Below are 27,030 nucleotides of genomic sequence, written 5' to 3' on the forward strand. Positions count from 1 at the left end.
TACATTCCTTTCAACAGGTTAGATTAGAGTTAAATAATTTGTTATCTAAATGTCATGCTTCTATGTCATGACAATGATTAGTACCAGCAGCATCAATTACGATGGTATTGACAAGGTGACATGATAGGGGTGGGGACAGGGTATATTTTAATAAACTGGATATCAACATTCCCCATTGGCAGGCTCCTTTTGGAAAACTTAATCTTATAGGAAATACAATTTGGTTTCATCGTAATAGACCTACTACATTTGTGAAATCGGGGGGGGAGGGGCACGCGCTCTTTTGTTATGTAATCATTGTATCTTCGATTAGAATGGTGAAGGGGGGTTAAGTGGAGTATCATTGTACAGCATTTCTTTTTAATTTAACCGACCAATCGAATGTATTAAAAAATAAAAGAAAATGAATTTTTAAACCAATTTCTTCATAAATAATACCTCATGATATGTAGTATCCCTGTTTTGCCCCCTCCCTCAGAAGAAAGCATGAAGTAAGGTAGGTCCTTTTCTGTTGCGAATGCCCTTTTTTTCTTGTTCTCTCTTTCTCTCTCTTTGGCGGTTGTCATTTTTTTTTCTGGAGGACAAATAACCAACTTTGGAGTGATAACAATTTATTTGCTTGTTCAAAAATTCGGAGGAACACCCCCCCCCATTTCTAAAATCCTAGTTCCGTCCCCGCCCAGACATTTATATTTGAAAAGTTATGAAAACGATTTGACTGATAGCTAATATTTTTTATAACATAAAATCATACAACTGGGAGCAGCAATGTATGTAGTAAGTGGCTTTCTGTCATGAAATGACCCCCCCCCCCCTTCAAAACAGAAGGAATTCAATTAAATATAAATAAAAACAAAATTATGCACAACATTAATATCATGTTTCTATGACTATGCTATGAATTTTTTTTGATACTCTTAGTGATCTATAATGTATTTATCATCTATTTCTTTACAAGGTTCCCTTAATTTCCTTTGCATTGCCTATAAAATCTTTAAATATATCCTAGAATGTTATTTATTTAATTTCAGAAATCATTAATCTTGGTTGAATATAATTTTACAGTTCACACAATTTGAAGTTTATCTTGGTAATCGAAATTTCCAACACATTTCTTGGATAAGAGGAAAGTGATACCGGGAACTCATGATCATGTATATATATACTTTCCGGTTTCTATTGAAGGGTTAATCTGTACACGTGAATTACTCTAGAAAGAGATTGCATAGTTTGATTAGTATTTTGCGGTTAATATAATTCATAGGCCATACCCTTTATTCTAAATTGTCATTTTTCAAGCAACCTGCTTAAAATGACAATCCTTCTCCTGCAAACTGTTGGTTGTAGATCATATTTGTTTAGAATGACTTTTTTTAATTTGTATTTTTTCTTTATGATTCATACCAAAATCAATTACCGATATATTATGTTTGTTACGTAATGAAAATTGTATTGTATACGAATGTTATATATATTAATGCAGAAGAAAAAAAATAAATCAAATAAAATCAAAATTAATTGTTCGTATACCATTTAATTAATTACTGTTTGCATGGTAGATAGAATAGAAATGTTCCTACCTAAATCGAAAAGGTGTGTGAAAGATAATAAATACTGCACAGTGATATAGCATACCACAGTTGGAATGTTATAATTGAAATAAAGCCATCATTCTTAATCTACGGAGATGACATGGGAATTAATGATAGGATTTTGTTAAAATCTTTTTAGGCCCTGTATTCATAACTAATATTTTGTGTATTCTTAATATAATTTGCAATTAATACTTTTACGATTCCTCGCATCTCAACACGATGATATATTTTTCAAAGCAAAAGTTTTGTGGCATTAATATATTTCTAAAATATTGATCCATAAATAGATGCGATTTGTGGGCAGAAAACCATGATCATAATTATCTAGCATGAGTTTGGCTGGGATTTTTCCCGTAAAAAAACCTGACCATAAAAGTCGATGAACCAATCAGCATTGAAAATCCTTTCACGTCATGAATATTCAGCAGGTTAAGTCAGAACCATACATGTGTATGTTATCCAATTTAAGTCACACACAAGTTACAGAAAAGTATTGTGGGTTCTGTGCAGTGTGTATTATGAAAAAATGGAGATGAATAACGGTTTCAGCCCCCCCCCCCCTCAAAAAAAAAAAGAAAACTCAAGCAATTGCCCTGTTAATAATACCGCAATTTGTTAAGTATGATTTGCAAGATATGGGGGAAAACCACCCTCACCACCCCCTGGTCATCCTGTGACGTAACCATAGGGCGTGGCTTATGGATATTCATGAATCGATGCTGATTGACATCTTACTACCCTACGTACCCTTAACTTTGGAATTTCCAAGACGCTGGACTTGGTATAAATAAGGTTGATCTCGAGGAGTCACTTGTCTTCTTTTCTTTCAACACTGACAAGGGATAAGTTGGTCTAAGACCACAAACCTTCTTTGCAGTTCCTCGGCAGGCTTTCCTGTTTCTAATCAGTGCTTGATACAAGGGATTTAGAACCAAGAACACAGCCTTTGGAGACCCCACAGAAAGGAACCAAGGTAAGTCTTCTTAAAGAGTAAAATAACAATGGCACGTTGTTTTTTAAGCCAGTCACCCTAACAAGTTGCTCAAACTTTTAAACAATTGTTGAAACTTTTTATTATTTTTTAAAACTTTTTACAATAATTTTGTTTTTTAATCGTTTTATTGTTTCAGATTGTATAACCTTTTCTTCAAATAACTTGATTAAATATGTAAACAACTTGATTAAAACTAACAACTTGAATAAAACTTTAAATAACTTGATTGAAACTTTACATAATTGTTAGAATGACGGGCTTAAAACAACGTGATTGGAATTTCAAACACCGGTTTTACATTGCAGAAATGATTGTATTATTCTATGCCTCAGTAACAATCAACGTATTTGACTTCAGACCAATTAAAACTATGTTTTTTTTAAATTGTATAACCTTTTTTCAAAAAACTTGATTAACAATTTAAACAACATGATTAAAACTTTAAACATCAATTGTTAGAGTGGCGGGCTTAAAACAACGTGGTTGATATTTCAAACATCGGTTTTACATTGCAGAAATGATTGTATCTTTGTATGCCTCGGTCACATTTCAACGTATTTGATTTTAGACCGATCAAAACTACTTTTTTTTCAAATTGTATAACTTTTTTTTCAAACAACTTGATTAACAATTTAAACAACTTGATTAAAACTTTAAACATCAATTCTTAGTGTGACGGACTTAAATAATACATGAAATTTCAAACACCGATTTTATACAGTACGGAAATGATTGTATTCTTCAATGCCCCAGTCACAATCAATGGTATCGACTTGAAATTGATCACGCACTTTACGTTTTTCTGAACGTTATTTAGTATGGCGTATCGTCAAACATTTTGGATTCGTTTGTGTGGATGTGGCAGTAGCGTGTTGAAATTGGGATACCTTCTATTAATCTTTTTTTTTCATAAAGAAAGCACCTTTATCTTCGAATATCTCATGTAATTGTATAATTGGTTGATATCTCATGAGTTGTTTTGAAGTATTCACACCATGGAAAGTATATCACTGGTTGAAAAAAAGTGCACGGCGCCGATCCGAAATTCATTTTCGTTTCTCCTGCTACTGATGATTTATTTTATGTATCATGTTTTTCGTATTCATCATGGTTATCGAATTAAGAATCATTTTTATCTGATTTCCATTATTCCCTTTTCCATTTTGACATGATTGTTGAGATACAAATTCCAATATACTCAAACTATAACACCGTAAATTAGCAACAATTTGCAAGCAATAATTCAGTGACTTAAAAGTAGTCTTTGTATACATTCTCTTTTGAGATTATATCCTCATTGATATTGTCCTCCTTTCATAATTATAGATCTTCACCTCGCTGTAACATTGTTTTTATGACAGTCAAACTCAAGAAAGTACTAAATTCAAGCAATCAGAGTTTAAGTCAAATAAAATTATCCTCTTTTGGACCTGTTTTCTTTCATGAAGGAAGCATCTTTATCTTCGATTATCTCATATAATAAATGGTTGATTTCTCGTTAGATATGTTTAATTTGAAATATTCACATCAAAAAAAGTATATCACTGTTTGAAAAAATGCGCGGCGTTGATCTCAAATTCGTTTTCTTTTCTCCTGCTACTGATGATTTCGTTTACGTATCATGCTTTTCGTATTCATCATGGTTATCGAATTAAGAATCATTTTTATCTGATTTCCATTATTCCCTTTTCCATTTTGACATGATTGTTGAGATACAAATTTCAAATATACTCTCAAACTATAAAACCGTAAAGTAGCAACCATTTGCAAGCAATAATTCATCGACTTAAAAGTAGTCTTTGTATATACATTCTCTTTTGAGAATCTATCCTCATGATCTTCACTTTGCTGTAACATTGTTTTTTTTCTGTGTATTGTTCTGACAGTCAAACTCAAGAAAATCTAAATTCAAGTAATCATAGGTTTTAAGTCAAATAAAATTATCCTCATTTGGACCTTTCATCAAAAGCTTTGTGTCTCATTAGGAAAAAATAATATCAAACCTCCAATTTACAACTTGCTTCAAACACAATCAGAACGAGTTCGAAATGATTAGAAATCCAGAATTGTTTGATGTATGTACGGCCCCATGGCTACGCATGTATGCCTGTTACCTAAGCACAAAACATTCAACTTTCGAATTTAGCTAGTATGAGCTCAATGTTTCAAAATAATAATTATTGAGTGACTTACAGTTGGGGTCCAGCGAACTTGACCAGGCGTACTCTTCTGTTGAGTTGCTGATGGCTGATTTCAGCGTTCACTATCCAGTCCACATTAATGAAGTTCAGAACAATGTTGAAGTGTTGTACGTGTTCTGTTTAAGCAGAGTCCATATTATGTGCTCCTTTCTCAGCATCGTTCAAAATTTCATTTTCGATGCGTTGAAATATTTAGACAAAGCCTGTTTCTCTGAAGAAAGAACACTCAATTCAGTTTCTGTCAAAATAGCTGCCATGTCGGGTCAAAGTCATATTAGGCTGCAGAAAATAACGAAGTTCTCATAATCCAAAACGCATCTTTCCTTCAACAACATATCGACTGCCACATTTTTCTTCTACGAGTATGTTTCAGGCTGCACGCACATTCCTTGTCCATATACATGCAAATTATTTTCTGGCTCCATGGAAACAGTCCCTTTGTCAAGTTTCAAGGAGTGAGTTCTTAATCATAATGGCATGATAATACCTGAAATAATCTTAGCCTTAATACGATACTCTCAAGTTTCTTCGTAACACTATCACACGTTATCGCATATTTCTTGTGTAGTCTTATATCTATTTCAATAAAAATATATATATATATAACAGAAAATAACGAAAGTTCGAATTATCGCTATACACGTTTTTATAATAATAAGTCAACCGCTCGATTTAAATAGAAATGATAGAAACAGTTTTTTTTTTCTATTGTTCAGTGTTCATATTAATATCTATTCATTAAAACTTGTAATGTGCATCCATTTCCAAATGTTCTTTCGCTCTCCTTTGATAACTAAATCAGTCTAAGATATCATTATATATAATATTCAGGACTTAAGATAAGATTGTTAAACTCCACTATTATTTTACGTGATCGAAAGTGCCTTAGAATAAAGATGATAAATTGAGTCAACAAAATCTTATCTGTCTACAAAAAATCATAAACTATTCGAAGCGCTTGAAATTTATTTTTCTTTGCTGTCAACATTTGTTTTTCAATTCAGTATTATTTTCTGTGATCGGACGTGATTTAAAATGAAGTTGATCAATTGACTGAAAAAATATCTGTCTACAAAAAATATAATCTATTAGCACTTGAAATTTATTTTTCTTTGCTGTCAATATATTTTTTATTTCACTGTTATTTTCTGTATTCGAAAATGGTTTAAAATGAAGTTGATCAATATTGACTGGGCGTTGTGGCGTGCGCCTGTAATCCAAGCTGTGGGGAAGTTACAAATTGATGCAGAGGTTCGAGCCCTGGTCACGTCTTTCGGATGGTGACGTTAAAGGTCGGTCCCAGACGTAAATAATCATATCTGATTGATACACGTCTGACAAAACTCAAATACACACACCCACACACTTGACTGAAAAAACATCCCATCCGTCTACAAAAAAATTAGCACTTGAAATAAAATTTCTTTCCTGTCTACATTTTTTTGACAGTGATGTAATATCTGTTTCGTTAGAAAAAAAAGTAAGTTGTTTTTTTGATCGCCAACAAGTATATATATGTTAATATCTATTTCCCATTATCGAACCAATTGGTACAACTTTAGAGCTTAGTTTAGCTTAATGTAACTTCGGTGCTTATTAATTATTATTGTTATTATTTCGAAACAAATAGAGGACAAGATTTGCCGTTGTGCGATACTTTTATGTATCGTAATTCATATGACAAACCATCCCTTCTTTGTCATGTGTGTGTATACCATTTGGGAAAAGTGCGTTATAAATGTTGTGTATTGTAATTATTATCATCATTATTATTGAGAAAAGAATCTATCGATTTAGCAATGTACATGAAGCAAACATATTGACCTCCTTATGGAGATAAACAAATTGAAATTATATAAAATTCCAGAAACGATGTCATCACTTTTGCTCATGGTAATTCCTGAAGGGGATACCCCCTATATGGTCAAATAGAAAGGGTAATTAATTGGTCACATGGAGTTGTGAAAAATAACCAGTTCATAACCAATTTCCGATATGAATTTATTACTTGTTTCATTTTGTTTCAGCCAGTGGCGTACGCAGGATTTATGAAAGGGGGAGGGGGTTTCAAGCTGAAAGAAATTTTGACAACCCCCATTCATAAAAAAGGTCTTTACCCAAAATTTTAGGTCTTTTCGTACCCCCTAAAACTTGACAAGCAAAAAAAAAAAAGAAGAAAGAAAAGGCCTTCACCATGAATTTTAGGTCGTTTCTTATCCAACACCAATTTGACAAGCAAAAACAAAAATCTTCAACATTTTAAGGGTTCGGGGTTGGGTAGCAAACAAATTAAAGCAGATACGAACCACTAGCGTCATCTCAAGTCCTCAACTACTCATACCTGGCCAGTTTCCTGACCCATAATGCTAGGGTAGTCTAGTAATAGACACACTTGAATGATAACATGCTAATTAACTACATTATGCCGCCAAAGTTATGTTACCAAGTAGCAAAACAATTACTTTTCCTCTCCAAACATTTCAGTTTATCTCTACAAATACAATCATAGGCCAATCCCCCCCCCCTGCGTACAGCACTGGTTTCAGTTTTTACTCATACCTAGTCCCCACTGTCAGGGTCTTCGCCACGATTCAAACATCGTACGTAATCGTAGAGTAATCGTAGTGATCTTATCAGATCGTATTAGATCAGTCGTGGCAATCGCATTGATCGTAGAAAATTTTGTGAATGGTACAATAATTTGCGCAATCAGTTACGAAAGGTCAATCGTGGCTTTAGTAAAGGATCGCAAGACTGTGGGAACAAATTAGCATTATTTGTGTTTATTTTTTTCGGGTGTTGTGGTATTAACCGATTCATAGTTAAAAATTAGATATATCACGGTGAGCAAATCGGTTAGAAGATTCATTTAAAATTTACGTAAATTTGTATGTCTCCCTCTTTAAAAGCATGCACCCTCTCTCGGTCTCTCTCTCTCCCTCTCTCACTTTCTCTCTGTATTTACCCGTTATATTTATCTTCAGTGTCATTGCTTTAATATTTCCCCTCTGTCATATATTATTTTTATATTATTGCATAAATGTGACAGACTATTCTGGAAATCTTCCTTCATTGTTTTAAAGATCCGTATAAATAACAAGTAACGAATAAACCATAGAGATTGTGAAAAAAGATACATGAACTGCATCATATGTAAATGATTTATACTGTTTTTTTTTCAATTTAAAACTTATTAATTTAGATTATTTCATTCGCTCTTGGACTATTTGATATAATACACCAACAATTTCAAATTTTATATATCACCCTACCATTTATCAATCTTAGCCAGCTTCTTGTTAGTATTTTATTTATAGTACTCTTTTTTATTCTAAAAGGTATACAGTAATTCAATTTTGACGATAAGATTAACTTTAAACCTGTCAAATGTGGAATATATTTTCAACGTGTATACAAAAACTTTTTTACTTATGGGGAGGCAATTTCTTTTAGTATATACCCTCAACTCTTTATGAAATTAATAGTGACAGGAAAAGGAAGTGGTAATATGTTTTTACATATACTTTCATGTCCGGCGATAAATACAAATTACTGATATTATATGTCTTAAATAAGTTAAATTCACTGGGATATCAACTTTAAAGAAATTGATGGTATTTATGGATTTTGCGGGTACTAAGAATTCTCTAGGCCTTTCGATGCTACAGCTTGAGTTGGTTACACTAAACTGTTTACACATCAGATGACATAACGTCCCATTTTATTCTTGGTTTTTTGATATTCAAATGAAGTAATTACAAATTGCATCATTGTAGAAACAGTGCTCTTTATTGCTCGCTTTTCGTATCGTTTTTTTTTTAATTAGCAAAGCAAATTTCTAATGCCACTTCTTTTTTATATTTCTTCTTCTTTTCCTCCTCCTCATTCTTTTTTCTTCTTCTTTTTCATCTTCTTTTTTTTGTTTCTTCTTATTCTGTTTCTTCTTATTGTTCTTCCTCTCCTCATGATTATTCTTTGCCTTTTTTTATTTTTCCATTCATTCTCTATCTTTTTGTCATCATTTTCTTTACCATCTTGTTCTCCTCTATCATCGTTATAATTTCCATTATCATTATTATTGGTATCATCATCATTATTATCATCATAAATGATATTATCCATCAGTGGATTATACAGATGGGGGGGGGCTCGTGGATGCTCTTGCCCCTCTCCCCCGAAAAAAATACGATCACGAAAAAAGAGAAAGGGATAGAAGGGTAAGATATAATGATATTTTCTGTATATTATGTCAAATTCTATCACATTGGATTTTTGTCGTAAAAAAAAATGTTGACATTTTTGCTCACTCGCTTCGCTCGCAATTTTGTAACTTTTTTCGTCCGATAGGCCATTTCTGGCCCCCTAATTTTTTTTTTGCTTATCACGACACTGTCATTGACTTGTTTATTGAATAACAAGGTTTTGTTAATATAGTCAATCAGAAATTCAACATTTTTGCATTTTTTTTGCGAAAATAAATCAGAGTTTCTCTTTATCCTGAAGAAAACAATTAAAGATTATTATTTTTCTGTAGAGTCATTTTAGCTATTTTCTTAGAGAGAATATAGCCTTTTCTAGCATGATTCTAAATCTTATGACTTTTAACGTTCATTCTGTTCGGATTTCTCTTTCCAGATCGACTAACTTCTAAAGAGATACCACCATGGGAAGCAATAAAACCAGTTGGGGATACTTCCCTGTAGCCGTGGTAGGAATTGGTAAGCAATGTACAATTTTTGCATATTTCCCCCTAAAATGATTAAAATTTTAAATCGAACATTTCCATTTTGTTAAACTTACCCCCCAAAAATGGCCATCATAACGCTGCAACAAACAGATATCTGTAAGACATTGGACTTTTAATTAAGATATAAAACAATTGTTCTTTTACAAACTCTCCCAAGAATTAAACTTGATTTGATTGTAATTTATTCATGCAAGTCATGTAAAGATTTGATGCACTCATTTTAAGACGGTTATCGTAGAGGAGAACCTCAGATAATGTAAGAAAATAAAATCAAATAAAAGCGAAAAAGAATCTTTTGATTAATGTATCGATGAGACATGCTAAATGAAACTTTTGTTATAATTCACCAGTATATACTGGTATATAGCATGGAGAAACTACCATTTACAATATTGTTAACAATATCATTCCATATTCCAGGCACACGTCATGCTTGCGGAGCAAATACTACCGATGACTTTTGGAAGGTTCTGAAGGAAGGCAAGGAGTGCATCCTGGATATTCCTGCAGACAGATGGGCAATCGAGAACTTTCATGACGAGGACCAGACCAGACAAGGAAAGATGGTAACAAAGCGATGCGGACTCATCGATGATATGGATGGCTTTGATAACCTCTTCTTCAAGATTTCACCTCGAGAAGCAGCATCCTTGGATCCTCAACAGCGCCATCTCCTAGAAGTCAACTATGAGGCCTTTGAAGACGCAGGTATCAACCCTGATACCCTAGGTGAATCCTGTGGTGTCTTTGTTGGTATTGGTATGATGGATCACGCCATTCAGCTAGTTGATACGTCCACCACCGATGCGTACACCCTGACTGGTATTGCACACAGTGTGTCGGCTAATCGTATCTCTTATGCATTCAACCTCAAAGGTCCATCCTTTGCAGTTGATACGGCTTGTGCAAGTGGACTGACGGCCCTCCATCTTGCCTGTACCAGTCTCTGGAACAGAGAATGCAGCATCGCCTTGATGTCAGCTTGCAACGGAATCCAACTGCCTGACATTACGGTTGGTTTCAGTGCCCTCGGTGTACTTTCACCCGATGGCCGTTGCAGTCCCTTCTCAAGTACCGCTAATGGATACGTTCGCAGTGAAGGATGGGGCGCCCTCATTCTCAAACCCCTCAGTCAGGCTCTTGCTGACAATGACCACATCTATACTGTTATACGCGGTAGCGCCATCGCAGCCAATGGATTAGCCAATAGTTTGACCATGCCTTCTCCTCCGGCTCAAGAATTCGTCATGAAGGAAGCTTACGAGAAGTTCGGTGTATCCATGTCTGACGTACACTATGTCGAAGCTCACGGCACCGGAACAATGGTTGGTGATCCTCTTGAAGCAGAAGCCATCTCCAAGGCATTTGACCGCCCCAGCGACAAACCTCTCAAGATTGGATCTGTCAAGAGCAACTTTGGACATACCGAAGTTGCTGCTGGAGTGACAGCTGCCATCAAAGTCGCCCTGATGATGGAAAACCGTGCCATTCCACCAACCATCAACTTCGTCTCTCCAAATCCTCACATCAACCCGGAGGAGATGAGGCTGGATATCGTGACCGAAATCCAGCCCTTCCCAACCAACGACAAACACATCATCGGTCTCAACTCGTTTGGATTTGCAGGAGCACTGGCCCATTGTATCTTTGAGGAACCACCGAAGAGACCAGTAAAGGAACTGACCTCAGAGCAGGTGTGTGGATGGAAGTTTGGTGACTCTGACAAGGAAGGCCAACCTATCATCATTCCTCTATCTGCAAAGTCTCCAGAGGCATTGACAGCTGTTGCTAAACAATGGATGGATGTAGACGTTGACCAGGATGCCATGAGTGTAATCTCCTGGATGTCCACCAGACGTCGACTTCATGAAAACAGGCTCACCGTCATATCCAGCTCCGGCAAACAGTTCAAGACTCAGATGAAAGACTTCGTCGAATCAGGTGAGCAGACACGTGTCCTTTGTGACTTATCAATACATATTTTCTTAAATCAACCTATAACCATTTTAATTTAATGATATCTTAACAATTTAAAATGTCTTCACACAAGATCAATCGCTAGTTGGAGTATGAGAACAAAGAAGGCATTTCGTTTCTCTTTGTATAATTATATACTTATCAAATGTCGGAGCTCTTACGATTGGAAGACAACAACTCATAAAGGCGAATTATCAATTGAGTAATTACAGTTCATATAGGTTACTTCTATTTTTCCGGAAAGCTTCTTAGAATATTCCAATTTGGATTTAGATTCATCTTTTGTTCTCTCTTGTGAATATTTAATTTTTGTGAAAAATAATATTTTTCGCATATTACATAAATACGGTATAGATACCATGATACAGAAACATAATAAAGTTGAAAGAAAAGCACGATGAATGCTTGAAGATTGACATGATAGTAAATAATTTTATTACTGTCTTAAACAAAAAGGGAATGAATTAACCTCCAGTATATTTTCAAAATGTTATTTCATATACAGTGTTTGTTTTTTTAAATATACTTATTGTTGCAAGGAGGAAGAAGATGAATAGTTTGGTTTTTGTTTTCGCAGTATTGATATTATAGTGGTGTTGCTATTTGTTGTGACAGTAATGCTGCTGCTGCTGATGAAAATTATCATCATCATGATCATTTTGAAGACTTCATATCTTAACATGTCTAACTTCATCTCTCTCTCTCTCTCTCAGGTGGTGCGGAAAACGCAACGTCAGGCACGGTATACAGCGGTGAACCCAAGATCTGCATGATCTTCCCCGGTCAGGGGCAACAGTACGCCAACATGGGAAGACAACTCTACAAGACAGAACCAGTCTTCAGGAACACCGTGAACGAATGCGATGCCATCTTTAAGAAGATCAGTGGTTGGTCCGTCCTCGAAGAAAAATGTAAGTAGATGTTTTTAGAACATACTTTAATTTTTTTCACATTGATATGTTTTAATTACCTTTGTAATTTTGAAAGAATGTGAAATAAATGTACCTGCAGAATTTTTCTGATAGAAAAAAGGGGGTTTCGAGCGGTTAAATGGTAATAAAACCCCGGGGGGCACTTCCATTCACGAGTGGATACCATGCGCGACCATGGAGTATCGAAAAGCGCCCTAAACACGTAATTTCCATATTCTGAAAATGCACCCCTTAACAAGTACTGGCGTGTGAAACCCTACCCTTAACAAGTATTGGAAACAAAACCGTTCTTAGCAAATATTCCTTGAAATGAACCCCTAAACAAGTACAGGAATGTTTTATTGTTACAGGTCCTTCGGTCGTCGGCTTTACCTTATTTAGTTTAGTACGACCCCACCTTCTACACCTCGCGCAAATCGGACTCTAAACACGAAGTGTTGGGGCAAAAAGGACATCCTTTATAAAACATTTTAATTTTGTTTTATCATCCCCGCAAATTCGACCCTAAACACGTTATTTTCCTAGTGAAATAGATATCCTTTTTTCATTATTTTTGTGTTTTTGACACCCTTATCACGTTACGTACGTAACGTGCCCTATCGTGAAAAAGACATCCTTTTTACTTTTTTTTGGTCGCGCATGGTATCCACTCGTCAATGTAAGTGCCCCCCCCCCCCGGGAATAAAACTTCATTGTCTCACCCCAATGAAAATTTCTTCATTAGCATTTGTTTATAAGCCTATTGAAGCGAAATTTTACTATGTCAACAACCTTGACTAGTAACTTAATTTAGAAAATGGCTTCGAGCCAAGCCCACAATTTAGTGATAATAGTAGCTATTCATAATTTTATTGCATATGTCTACCTTTCGGTGTGCCTGGCCCTTCAAGAAAGTCAAAGGTAAACATGAACCTGTAAGTGTAGGCCTATGTGAAACCATACATTTTTTTGTAGGCAGCGGAGAAGAGGACAATCCTTTGTTCAAAACAAAAGATAATACTCTGCTCCGCTACCCATGAGTAAAGCTATTTCATATTTGGTATGTTGTTAATTTTCATCATCACTTTTTCTTTAAATTTACAGCTCTCTTTGTTGAGCGCCCTCATTCGGCAGACTACAAGCCAGACACATTCATCAATGATCTCGAAGTCTCCCAGCCAGCCATCCTCTTCATTCAACTTGGTCTCTTCAATCTCTGGACCCACTGGGGTGTCAAACCTGCCTGTGTGATCGGACACAGCCTTGGTGAGGTATCTGCTGCTTATGCCTGTGGTGGAATGACCCTTGAAGAAGCGGTTGAGACCATCTACATCAGGAGCGTGGAGCAGGGAAAGCTGAAGGGAACTGGAAGTATGGCAGCGCTGAGGATGACCCTTGAGGAAGCTAGGGAGCTCTGTAGCAAGCACGAGCGTCTCTATGTAGCAGCAATCAATGCACCTGGATCCATGACCATTGCAGGCAATACTCAAGCCATTGAGCAGATTGCCGCCGATAACCCAACCATTGCCAAACAGCTGCGTGTCCAGTGTGCCTTCCATACACCAGACATGGATCCAACCGAGAAGACATTCAAAGAGAAGATGGAGAAAGTGGTTAAGACCCCTGCTGGTGTACGAAACATCCCATTCTATTCTACTCTCACTGGAGCTCGGTACGAAGGAGATTTCAAGACGGCATATTGGTGGGATAACATCCGCAATGCCGTTGAGTTCCAGTCTGCAGTTGAAAATGTACTGCGTGACTTGGAATGTGATATGTTCTTGGAATGTGCCGCCTCAGCCACACTGCTGTCGTCCGTCAACCAAATTGCAAAGGGTTCTGGTGTGAAGATCCAACTCACAACCATCGCATCCGGCCAAAGAAATCAGGATGACCGCATGTGTGCCCTTCGATCCCTTGGTAACATGCACAACAATGGTGTGCCATTGAACTGGAAGAATATCACCAGGGACACTGCTGTGTACACCAAACTCCCTCTCTACCCATGGCAACACAAGCCTTTCATGCTAGAGCCAGAGTATCGACGCAAGCGCCGTCTAGGTCTTGATGACCGTACCTACAAAGGGCAGAATGGTCAGCTCAGTCTCGAAACATTCCCATTCCACAGTGACCGCACCGCAAAGAGCAAACTAGTATTTCCAGAGTCTGGATTTGTCGAGTACATCATGGAAGCGACCAGTGGTGAAAATGAGCTCCCTGTTGTGAACAAGGTTGCCTTCACCCAACCTCTAGAATGGCCAGAGGAGAAGACAGTTACCGGAACAAAGAAGGCTACTCTGAACCTTGACTTGGTGAGAGATGGAAACAGGGTAGAGATCAGCTACAAAGGATATGTATGCAGTACTGCAGAAGTAGAGGAGGGGACTGCCCAAGACAACACTATCCCTGTCAATGATATCATTCAGAGATGTCCCAAGAAGTCTTCAGCAGAAGACTTCTATGGATACATGCAAGAAATGGGTCTCGAATACGGTGCAAAGTTCCAGGTGGTCCAGGATGTAAGTTTGGGAAATGGAGAATGTGTTGGATCTCTCGAGTCGGCTCAAGATAACAAGCAGAGAATCCAAACAACCCACCTAGATGCTTGCTTCCAGCTTCTCACTTACACTCTTGGAGCCCGATCAAGCCTGTACCAACCAGCTACCATTGACAGCATTCGCATGAATGTACCATCACTCCCTGCTGGCGAGCCTCTTCTGGCATATACTTCCATCACTGATTGCGACAGCTGGGCACTCAGAGGAAATGTCATGATTACTTTGACGAACGGAAAGGTTCTTGCTGAAATTAAGGGATGCACATGTAAGAACACATGTGGTATACAGACGGACATTGACATTAATAAGTGTCTTTACAGGAGAGATTTCCAGACAGTCAAGGCACATCTACCACCAATCAAAGAAGTCGCCAAGGTGTTTGAGGAAGAAAATCTAAGGAAGCTCTTCCCAGATCTCATGGAATCAGTAACAAGGGCAGAATCAGTGTTTTCAAACATGGGAGCAATCTGTCTTGCATACATCAAGCATGGTTTGGGACAGGTACCAGTTAAAGAGCGCTCTGACTATCTAGATCCAAGATATTATCGACGACTAGAAAAGCTTGCAAAAGATAACTCAATACGTCAGATCACATATGACGAGATCCCAAGTATCAAAGAGGAGACGCTTAAAGTGGCACCAGAGCTAAAGCAGGAGTTGACTATGGCACAGAGTCTTGGTGAGCATCTCCCAACCACCTTGAGAAACCCACAGTCAGCAATGACATTGCTGTTCAAGCCCGAGTGCATGGCCTCTTACTTCTTGGATTCACTGACTACAACATTCTACTATAAGGCTGGCGCAGAGATGGTACGACAGGCAGTCCTCAAGGCTCTGGAGACCAAATCCACAGTCAGGATACTAGAAGTTGGAGCCCGCATGGGAGGTCTTACACATCACATCCTAGAACATCTAGAAGATCTGTGCATAGAAGGACGAGTTGAGTATGTGTTCACAGATCTCAGTGTTGCTTTCTTCCCACATGCCCGAGACCACTTGGCCGAATACCCATTCGTCAAGTATCAGCAACTTGACATCGAAACAGACATCGAGGGTCAAGGGTTCGTCCCAGGATCAGTCGACATTCTGATCTGCTTGGACACACTCCACTCCACTGGTCATCTCCAAGAAGCCATCTACTACATGCGAGAGCTCATCTGCGATGATGGATGGATACTGTTGTATGAAGCAACAACTGTCAAGTTTATCGCAGAGGTGATTTTCGGTGCCCTTCGTCTTTGCTGGGTCTTTGAAGATGACAGACCGGAATGTTGCTGGATGGAGCAAAATGACTGGAAACTGGCCCTGGAGAAGAATGGGTTCGATGATGTTGTGGCTCTATCATCTCCCAAAGAGCTTTTCCACAGTGTCCTCATTGGACGTAAGGCAGGAGGCGATGATGCTTGCATAAATCCCAAAGCTGCACCAGTCACCACACGCAAGCAATGGCTCTTGGTGTCACATCCCGACAACGCACAGTTTGTCAATCTTGTCAAGTCATCACTCTCGGGTACAGTGACATCTCTTTCTTATGATGAAATCATGGAGGCTGATCTTGGCAAGCTGAAAGAAGACGGACATGTCATTGAGGCTCTCTTCATCTGGAATGTTGATCATGACAACGGCTTCAAGGTTCTTCTGCACTTCTTGCAACACATCGGTGTGAATGTAGAGAACGTTTGCAAACTATGGATGGTCACCTTTGCTGCCACTTCGGGACCAAGACCCATTAATGCAGCAGGTGCTGGTCTTGTCCATGCTGCGGCAAATGCCTGTCAGATCCCATTCGTCACAGTAGATATCCCAGAAGAAGTGACAAATGGAGACAAGGTATGGGCTTCTAGACTAGTAAACACAATGCTAGGAAACAAGTTATCTGACATGGAGTTGGTTGTAAAGGATGGCATGGTTCTTACCCCAAGGCTTACAAGAATGCAGCTTCCTGAAGTTAAGGTCAGCGAAACCCCCTACTGGAAGCTCACCCAATCTGATGATCCATTCAAGACAGAGTCATCAGTAGAGGATCTGGGCATCGCATACCAAGATGGGTTTGAGGTGGTTCCGGGAACAGTACTTGTAAAAGTATCAGCAGCCAGCATCAACAAAAGAGATGTTGATCTTGCAAGAGGTATCACAGCACAGGAAGAAGGTGTTGGCGCATTCGGCATGGAGTTCTGTGGAGTTGTGGAGAAAGTAGGAGAAGGCGTAACCACGATTAAGCCGAAAGATGAAGTTCTTGGATTCAGTACACACTGTCTGGCATCGTATACTCTAGCCAATGCAGATCTTGTTGTCAAGAAACCAAAGAATCTGACCCCTTCACAGGCTGCAACAACCAGCATCGCCTTTGCAACTGCATACTACAGCCTGGTTGAAAGAGCTAACATCACAAATGGGGAATCTATTCTAATTCAGGTGACTGAACCAGGATTAAGGGATGCAGCAGTGCAGATTGCATCTAATGCAGGGGCAAAGGTCATCTGCTCCATGGAGGATACATCTCAAGCAGCATCACTGAAGAAGATGGGTGCAAAAACTGTATCCCTGTCATCATCTTCTACATTTGTGAACGATGTCATCAATGCCACAGATGGAGCAGGTGTGGATGTTGTCCTAAACTCCCTCCAGGGTAAGCAGATGGAGAAGAGTTTGGAACTTCTGGCTGCCGGTGGACGTTTCTGTTCTATCACCGACTCAAATGCTATCAATTTCAAACTACAGATGAGGTTACTGCAGAAGAATAGGTCATTGATCTCGTGTAATATTGACAGCATGCTTCAGCACCAGAAGTCACTACTTCAGAGGATCCTTCGGAAGGTAACTGAGCTAATGGGTGAAGGTAAACTCAGGCCACTTGACGTTACTTCACGACCCGTCACAGATTACCCAACTCTATTTGCAGATGAAAGCATCACTAACGCTGGCAAAGTTGCTATCGAAATCCCATCAGCATTCAAACCAAACAAGGTCATCTCAACGACGCAACTCTTCAAGAAAAATGCAACCTATATCGTAACCGCTGCTGAGTCAGGCCTATCCCAAATCTTTGCTCGATGGCTCTACAACAATGGTGCACGGCACATAGCCATGTGCTACCTGACAGATGGTGGAAAGTCCAAGGCGAGTAGGACGGTCACCTACCTTACCGGTAAGGGTGCTGAAGTTTTTGAGTACTGCCATGAGCTTCATGTGCGGGGCCCAGAAGGTGGAGTTGCCAAAATATTTGGTGATCTGAAGAAAAGGAATGCACCGGCTATTCGTGGCATCTTCTGCCTCGGTGGTTACCGACTTCCAGGCAAAGAGACCATGTCTGACATCACTTTCGACAGTCTGCAGACAATGCTCTCTGCAAAGGTTCGTCCAGCAAAGCTGTCACACGTCATGTCAGAAAAGATGGGACTAGAGCTGGACTACTTCCTCACCGTATCCAACGATGACGTTGCCTGGGGTAACCCCTCTGCTGTAGCCAGCGTGACGGGAGACTCGTACCTCGAGAGCTTTGCTCTGAAGAGGCGACTAGAAGGGAAACCAGCCCTCAACGTGCAAGTGGGAGCTCTCCGCGGAATCGACGCCTATGAATTTGGAGGACAGACGACTCTACCAGTAAAAGATGGAGAAGCTAGCCTCCATGTTGAAGAGTTCTTGGTGGTGCTTGGCAAACTTCTGCTATCTCCTGATACCCCACCATGTGTCTGCATCACACACCAGGTATGAAGATATTTTTTTCTAAGGAAACGTACTCATTCCAATATTGTTCACTCCACACTCCCACAGATTGTAAAATATCAAAATTATTCAAATAAGTAAATTGTCTCCCAGTAATTGAAGGGAAAAGGATATTTATAACAGAATTAAGATAAAGCATCCATGTTAATGTAACAGTCACGCCAATGTGACCAATACATTGATCAAATTTATTTTGATGACCTACATTGGATAGTTTGGTGCAGGTTTTGTTTATGTGACTGCCACATTCTTTAAAAAACTGTAAAGACCTCATATATCTTTCAATCATCATCAGATATAAAGTAGAACATCTCCTAACAGATATTGTGAAATATAGAATAATTTGAATGACATTCAGTGTTGGTAACAATTTCTTTTTCAATTCCATATATTTTCAGTTCATATAAACTCTGCTTTATATATTTTTTTCATGAATATAGTTATCTCTCCATCGTTGGTATGATCAATTGAATATTTATTCAAATTCTCGTGTCATTAAAGATTAATAACATTTCTTTTGGTTTTCTTGCCGCCAGGACTGGGAAGCTGTACTGAAGTTCTCTCATGACCACACCCTAAAGTACCGCCATCTTGCTGGAGGGGAACAAGTGGCCATTTCAGACTGTAAACTGAGTCTAGAGGATCTACAGAAACAGGTACAGACAATGATTATCTTTTAATTTGTATGTTTGAGACAGGGTCTTGATTGTGGTAGGAGACACACTGGTAATAATAAGCCACCACCACAAACTACCACTTCTACTTCCATTTCTACCAAACTGGGTTACAAAAGAAACTAATCAGATTTCACAAGTGCACTACACAAATTCCACTCAGTCAAAATGAACAAAATTCTGACACAAGCTAGCTTAAATAATCTTTACTAAGCATATGCCAATAATTAATAGATTGGTTTAATAACGAAGAGGCTGTAGCCCCTCAAATCAATCGGTTCCGGGTTAAAACAAAATGGCAGAAGAAAGACCAATGAAAATGATCAGTCACATAATTAAAGTATCTCCAATTCCGTGTTCCTTTGTGTTTGATGGATACAATAATCTAAATATAATTTTTTAATATTTCCTATCAGGTTAAGAACAAGCTTGGAGACCTCTTGTGCGTAAACCCTGACACCATCGACCTACGTCAACCCATGATCAACTACGGTGTCGACTCCCTGATGGCCGTCGAGATGGTGACATGGGCAAGTCGTGAGCTCAGCGTGGTCATCTCCCAGCTCGACATCCTTGGCGGTATCACCACCGGCCTCCTCTTGGAGAAGGCTATCGACAACAACGTCTGCATCTGAGACTATGAATGAAAGAATCAAGGGCCAGATAACGCTTGTTCCTGATGTCGGGAAAGGAATACTTATGATGTATGTGTCTCCATGGATCTCATGGTGTTTCATTAAGTTGTTCCCAAAGTTATAAACTTTATCCAAGAGTGGTTACCAAATGTGATTCTCTTTGATAACAAATTCCTTCTGAAATTCGATTGATGCAGTTGCAATCATTTTAACGAAAATGTGGGTTTTTTTCAACAACCTAACAGGGATAGCGGACACATTTTACTAAGTTTTGGCCAGGTACATTCTTTGGCTCTTTTTATTCCCGCCGTGCATAATTTTATGAACAGCTTTATGAAGCATTCTTCACCTAGCTAGGTTACCGGCCCGGGAGCTACGAGAATAGCCCCTCTCCCCCTCATTCCCGTAAAATTGTTGAAAATTCTAATGAGGGCTGAGGCGGGGGGGTGTAATATATCTCTCCATTTTCTTTTTTGGCTACATTTGTTCACATAATAATAAATTCCGAAAGTGGTTATCACTTAAAAAAGACACCATATTTCTTAGGTTTATGGCATTAGGCACATAAAAAAGGTTGACGATGCAAAACCTCTGATGTGTATCATGTTTGTACTGTGCTGAACAAATATAGAATCCAATAAAACATTTTTATCAGAATAAAATTATCTTGGATAACAATTCAATAATAGACTAGAAGGGAAGTGATAATTTTTTGTTTGACAAAAAAGTATAATTTTTTAAACAATTAAAGATTGTGTAAAACACTGTCAGTTCATGGGGGCGGGGTGGTTACTCTATGTTTTCAACTGACAAAGTTTTATTTGATGATGAACTAAATATGATAAAACCTGGATAGAGTGTAGAGTGGTATTGCAATAAATTGGAGGTTTTGATACTCTTTTATGGAGGAGTGGGCAACTGCTACATCCCTCTCACTGCGTACAGCCATTATGTCCAAATTATAGACTGAAAGGATAAATTGAATTTGTTTTATTTCATAAGAATGATTTTGAGAATTTTATGAGCAAATTGTATTTGATTTGGGAAATCCAATTTATTTTTCACTAGAATCGATATATTTTGTTGGTTGGTTTTATCATTTGACAAAGATATCTTATGATTAATTCAAATATGTATGATGTGTATAATATCGTTAGAAATTATTACTTGTCTATGACATTTAAAGGATTCGACTTTATGATTGATGAGGGATTAAGTTTCATTTAATTTCTGGGATTCTTTTTAGTAAAATGAATTTAGTAGATTAGAAAGAATATTTGGATTTTTTATGTGTTCTTATACCACAATATTAAATGTAATGAGATTTCTTTGGCAATTTTAAGATAATTTGATTCTACAAGTGCAATTGGGTCAGAATATATATATTTATTTCTTTTCAGTGAAGTATGTGCAATCGAGGTATATGTTGGTCATTAAATATTATAATACATATAATTAAATGATTCATTTATGTCTCGTTTACTAGAATGGATAGTTGAATTACTGGGATATATTATTTGAAAGAAGCGAGAGAGAAAACTGAGAAAAAGAAAATGATGTGTGTGGGTGGGTGTGTGTTTTTGGTTTGGGAAGAAAATGATTGAATACGAGAGAAGAGACAAAAAATGAGAGAAAGTGTGTGTGTATGTTGGGGTGGGTAGGTGAGAAGGCAAATGTGGGGGAGTGGAAGAGATGAGAGAGTTGGTAAGGAAAAGTGGAAGAGAGAGGGGATATGTGTGTGAGTCGGAGAGAGAGAGAGGGACTGGGAAGTGGAGTGTGTGCGTCAGAGAAAGGGAGCGTAGAAGAGGGGAGAATGTGTGGGTTAGAGAGGGAGTGTGTGAGGAAGGGTGGGGTTGAAGATATGGGAGAGTGGGTGAAAGGGTGGGTGAGGAATAGTGGAAGAGAGAGGGTGTATGTGTGTGAGTCCGAGAGGGGGAGGCGGAGTGTGTGTGTGTTCAGAGAATGGGAGAGTGGAAGAGAAAGGGGAGGATGTGTGTGGGTAAGAGAGAGAGAAAGAAAGGAAGAGGGAAGAACATGCTAAAGAAAAAAAAAAGAGTGAAAGAGAAGGGGATGGAATTTCTATTTCTCTCTGATGAATAATTTCTATCTGTCAATTTGGTCCCCTCTCAACAACATTTTCTCATTGTATTTCCTTGCAAACTTTAGGGATGCCAGTTGGAATTGATCAGAGGGCCTGAAAATCACCTAAAATACAATATTTTGTACACAAAAATGCCAAAAAGTATGGCCTGAAAATAAATTGCCAGAGCCTGAATTCAGGCTTTTTGCCTGAAGACTGGCATCCCTCAAATTTGTCATTTCTCTTTATCAATCCTTGAAAGTGTTAACCAGGACCCTGTTACAGGTAACTAAGTGATTGATCACAGAACAACAATATTGCTTTTGATTGCATTGACCATAATGCTTAATGACTAATAACCAACTGTACGATCAATTTTTAAACTTTGTGTTACAGGGCCCAAGGCTCCCTAAAGGTTGCTATCAATTGCAGAACTCATTGGTTACAGTTCAGTCTATTGGACAAACACTTTCATGCCAAAGTTATTGTTTGGCCATTGTAGAGTTGATGGCACATTTTTTTGATGCAGAACCTGGGCGACAATGTAGACATTCTCTCTGATGGGTCCTCATTTCTTTATTTCTCATCTCTCCTTTCTTCTTCCTCTTTGTATTCTGAGAGTAAGTTAACTCTCAATGACATGGTCATACCAACAGCACCACCAGACTAACAAGCCTGGAAAAATTAAGGGGGGGGGGTCCTTTGACAAAATCATGTTGACAAGACCCCCCTCCTCCTTCCCCACACAAAATAAAGAGGCAGTGATTTCCAAGAAAAAAGTACTTGCACCTAGAAAATGTTTGACCAGCATGTAAGCAACAAGAAAATCACATCTCAAAATGGTAAAAAAGGGTACTGTTTTAGGTGAAGGGGTATCACATACCCCCTCCCATGGTAAGACCGTGGATATTGTGAAGGTCAAATTCATACAAAGACAATTGTTTTTTCAGTCTACAGTATAATTCATTGATGCGAATGTGACATATCTCAACAAAAAGTGAAGAAGAGAACAGAAACAACACGAATAACAGACTATTTTTTCATTTTCCCTTGGGCTGGTTTATTTATGAAGACGGTATTCCAAATCCAACATACTATATTTAAAATAAAAGTGATCGCTTCACTCCTGAGCTTACTAAATGTGTATTTTTAAAACAATTCCAGTGTTTACTCCAAAAATATAAATAGATATTGATTCCAAGAAACATCATGCATATAGCTTAAAGGTAACTTTGAAAGAGAAGCATCATAATGGAGGAGTATTACCTGTGCACAGCTCCCATTTCAGTAAGCTCATGCATAATTTTGCAGGACTTTATTTCAACTACAAAGGAACTGAATTTCCAGAGTTGGAAGATGAATATCACGGACATTTCAATAAAAAAGCATACATTGCATCAGAACATACACAACCCTAACATAGTTAAAAATGTCAGGAGTATGTTTATATATGTCAAATTATACCACACTAAGCAAGATATTTTTTCAAGATTTTCATTAAAATGTCTGTAATATTGGAAGCAAAAATTAAATTCTCCACAGGTCATTAATTAAATAGAAGTAACCAATAAGGTATTCGCAAAATGGGGCTGAGCACCACATGCACATCCTGCATGTAGAAAAGCTCACAATACACCTCTGAAGTCTCTTCAACGGATTACAAAATGATTTTCCTTGAAGCATAAAACACAACTCACACCTAGAAAGACAAGAATACTGATATTGTTTGAAGTACACTTGTCAAATACATGTATATACTGCATATTTTTGTCAACCTCCTCATAAGTGTGAAAATAGCACCATTTTTTTGTTGCAATGCATAATTGGTTTACAAAAGACAGTTCACGATATTAATAAGTAAGCTATACACATACAAAGAATTCCTGTTAGACTTCCTCATAGACATTATGCAATTACATACAAGAATAAATACATGATTTATCATACTTTAAATAGACACGCTTAATCTTTATTTCTAGAAAGCTAACAGCTATCTATCTAAATAAAACACAACACGGAGTTTTCAAATTTACGTTTCAATCAAAATGACAGCATTTTGGGCTATTCATAGATACAAAATATTATCATCTCCCAATATCTACGTATGTACAATATATACCATTGTTAAAAATAGAGGAACAAGCTTGCAATATCAAGATTTTTTTTCGAAAAATGCTTTCCCAAATACCATGTTTGTCAGATTTACCAGTTCAAAGATTACACAGTTGTGCGAGGGATATAAAATTATTGAAATGTTTAAATGGTAATGCTAAATATAGGGGTACTAGCACTGCTCTAAAACTGCTATATAGGTTCTACCTCTCACAAGAGGCAGTACTGGCAAAACCAATCTAATCAAAGCTCTTCAAAAATATATATATATACACAGAATATTTAAATAGATAATTTTCAATGTATCACAATCCCTGACAACCAGTTTCAATAATCATTATTTATATAAAATGAAATGTTATCGGAAATTTAATGCTTCTTTTTTTGACAGTGGATTTGGAAGCAAATTAGGAAGATTTTAGTATGTCATGAGGATAGAATACACACTGAAAGAAGATTTCTAAATCTACAAATCTAATAACAAATGGCAGTGTAACTGGTTTGGTACCGAGCAATTTAAGTAGACATTTATAAGTATACATTGACTCGCAGTTTGATTTTTCCATCAAAGTATCACCTAATTTTGAGATCAAGGAATAGTTTGGCTTATCGATTTCACTTTCATTTCAGCCAATATTTCCATAGTTTATTCTGGGTGATAATAAAAATACAGTTCCTTGATACACAGTTCATTGCAATATTGAACACTGAATCATTATTACCGACTCCTGTGATTAAAAGCTGAATTAACTCTTACAAATAAGGGCGTTCGTTTTCCGCGATTGGCCATTCATAATATGGATTATCAAACAATATACTTAGGAGGTCCTTAAATAATGCATTGTTGAAGATAAATTCTTTCATAATTATAAATGAACAGCTAAATATGTACACAATAGATGTCAACAAACTTTTGAAACAGTATGATAAAAGGAATAGAAAAAAACGCACAGCAATTGATTAATATAACACATAAATGCTTTAATGGTTAATTTTAAAAATAGATTTTTTTTTATAAAGAGTTGCAAGTAACACATGAACTTACGTGTTAACAAAGTTTGTTTGCATGGTGCAGCATATGAAGTATGTTGCCAATTTGATAATTACAGTGTAAACATGAGGAATTAGGGTCATAAATAATGAAAGGCTTTTAAAAAATAATGCACAAATACATTACATAATATAATACGTATTTACTGTTGCATTTAAAGTTGGCATGGATATTTCTTTTTGCTTCCTCTGACAAGTTGCGGGCTGAATTCACTTTTTTTACTCTTGTAGGGATTCCAGATGAAAGAAGAGAAATTTTCAAAGGGTATGCAGAGGATAGACAGTGGGATCCATGGTGGGAAATAAGTTTTTAAGCATTATGTGGATTTGGATTAACATTTTCAGCGTAGGGTCTGACTTGCTTAGACTAGCATGTTGATGATGAACAACAAAGAAAAAGCATTGATCTTTTGACCTTCAGTCTTGGTTGTACTCCAACTTCAACAATGACTGCTTTCTCATAATAACTTCTTTATTAACACTAAAGACAGTTGACTTTGTTTAATTGGATGGCGCTAAACTAGAATAAAATCAAAACACATGTCCATGCGGTCAGATACAAGTCAGAGTTTCATTCCACCTAGTTGAATTGACTGATGGCTTGAAAAGAGTCTCTGGGTCACTTATTCTATATACAATAGAATGTCTGACCCAATATTGAATTAAATTACACATTACTATGGCAGGCCATACTGGTCATTGTTTGTCCTCACCAAAGTCTATTACAAATATAATCACATATTTTCAAAACTGACATATTTTTCAGGTTTACTGATTAAAAAAAATACTACTGTGCATTATGAGTGATTTGCATGGTACAATAATTCAATCACAAACAATTGTATAAATGGCTTGCTATAGATGGTTGTACTACCAGTACATTTGGTGAAAAACCTTAAGTGCTAAAAATACTTATTTACTCATTTGCGCAAAGTGTTGCCACAGGAATGAGTGATATCTATAGTTTGCACTACAAAGGGTGACCCTTCAAGGTGTTTCTTTTAAATAAGAATTTCATGATCTGACTTTATGTATTTCCGAGCGACTACCCCAATTAAGCAGAGTCAACTATCCTATTGTTCACACACCCCGTAGAAGCGACCTTTTTGGGGGGAAGAAAGAGAGGCATGCAAGGTGTTCTTATGGTTCTAGCTCACTTTCATTCGGACAGAACTCAGGCAAAGCATCCCGGATTTCTTCCACATTAGCAATCTGTAGCATGCATTAAGACAAGAGAGAGAAAAAAAGCAAAGCACAAAGGGGAGGCAGTCAGTGAGGGCAGCAAACAAAAACAAACATTTCTAAAGCAGATGAAAATTTGTCATATGACAATTGCAATGACTTTAGCAAAGTGAATTTCAGAGTAATGTCCAACAGCCAGTTGTGGCATTTTATACAAATCATCCTGTTACTATATACCAGTATGGTCCATGTTAATTTTACTGCCTCATTCCTCATGTTTTCTACATCACATGTAATCAAGCTATCGATTTTGTCGAAAAGATTTATAGCCAAATTGCCACACTCCTTTTGTCATCTTATCATTTTTTTATATTACAAAGTCAAAAGGGGCCTAAGCTTTCGATCCTAGCAGAACCTTCGTTGGAAGCTAAATATTTTTTTATATTGTAACTTTAAACTGTTCTTTTTGACACATGAGAAGTATATGCTTCAACTTGAACACTCTAAACTTCATTTCCACAAGCCATTGCAACCATCCAGTTGATAAAGCAAAAAGCAGTGATACAGAAACCATAACCAAAGCAGGGT

General features: G+C 37.4%; 2 protein-coding genes across 2 annotated transcripts in view; one reads left to right on the forward strand and one right to left on the reverse strand.

Moving 5' to 3' along the window:
* Nucleotides 1-2,403: 2,403 nt before the first annotated feature.
* Nucleotides 2,404-25,649, forward strand: LOC121428528 (probable polyketide synthase 1). The gene is made up of 7 exons (XM_041625215.1): nt 2,404-2,568; nt 9,426-9,508; nt 9,958-11,478; nt 12,228-12,425; nt 13,530-18,691; nt 19,246-19,365; nt 19,800-25,649. Exons 2-7 carry the CDS (start codon nt 9,454-9,456, stop codon nt 20,016-20,018), a joined length of 7,275 nt encoding a protein of 2,424 aa, XP_041481149.1. The 5' UTR covers nt 2,404-2,568; nt 9,426-9,453; the 3' UTR covers nt 20,019-25,649.
* The window catches only part of LOC121428529 (laminin subunit gamma-1-like), a 57,256-nt gene continuing 50,557 nt past the window's right edge, over nt 20,332-27,030 (reverse strand). Inside the window, exon 28 of the mRNA XM_041625216.1 lies at nt 20,332-26,472. Coding sequence (XP_041481150.1) covers nt 26,401-26,472 — 72 coding nt within the window. The 3' untranslated portion in view covers nt 20,332-26,400. The remainder of the gene's footprint in view (nt 26,473-27,030) is intronic.

Source organism: Lytechinus variegatus, chromosome 15 (genome assembly GCF_018143015.1).
Source record: "Lytechinus variegatus isolate NC3 chromosome 15, Lvar_3.0, whole genome shotgun sequence".
Classification (NCBI taxonomy): Eukaryota; Metazoa; Echinodermata; class Echinoidea; order Temnopleuroida; family Toxopneustidae; genus Lytechinus; species Lytechinus variegatus.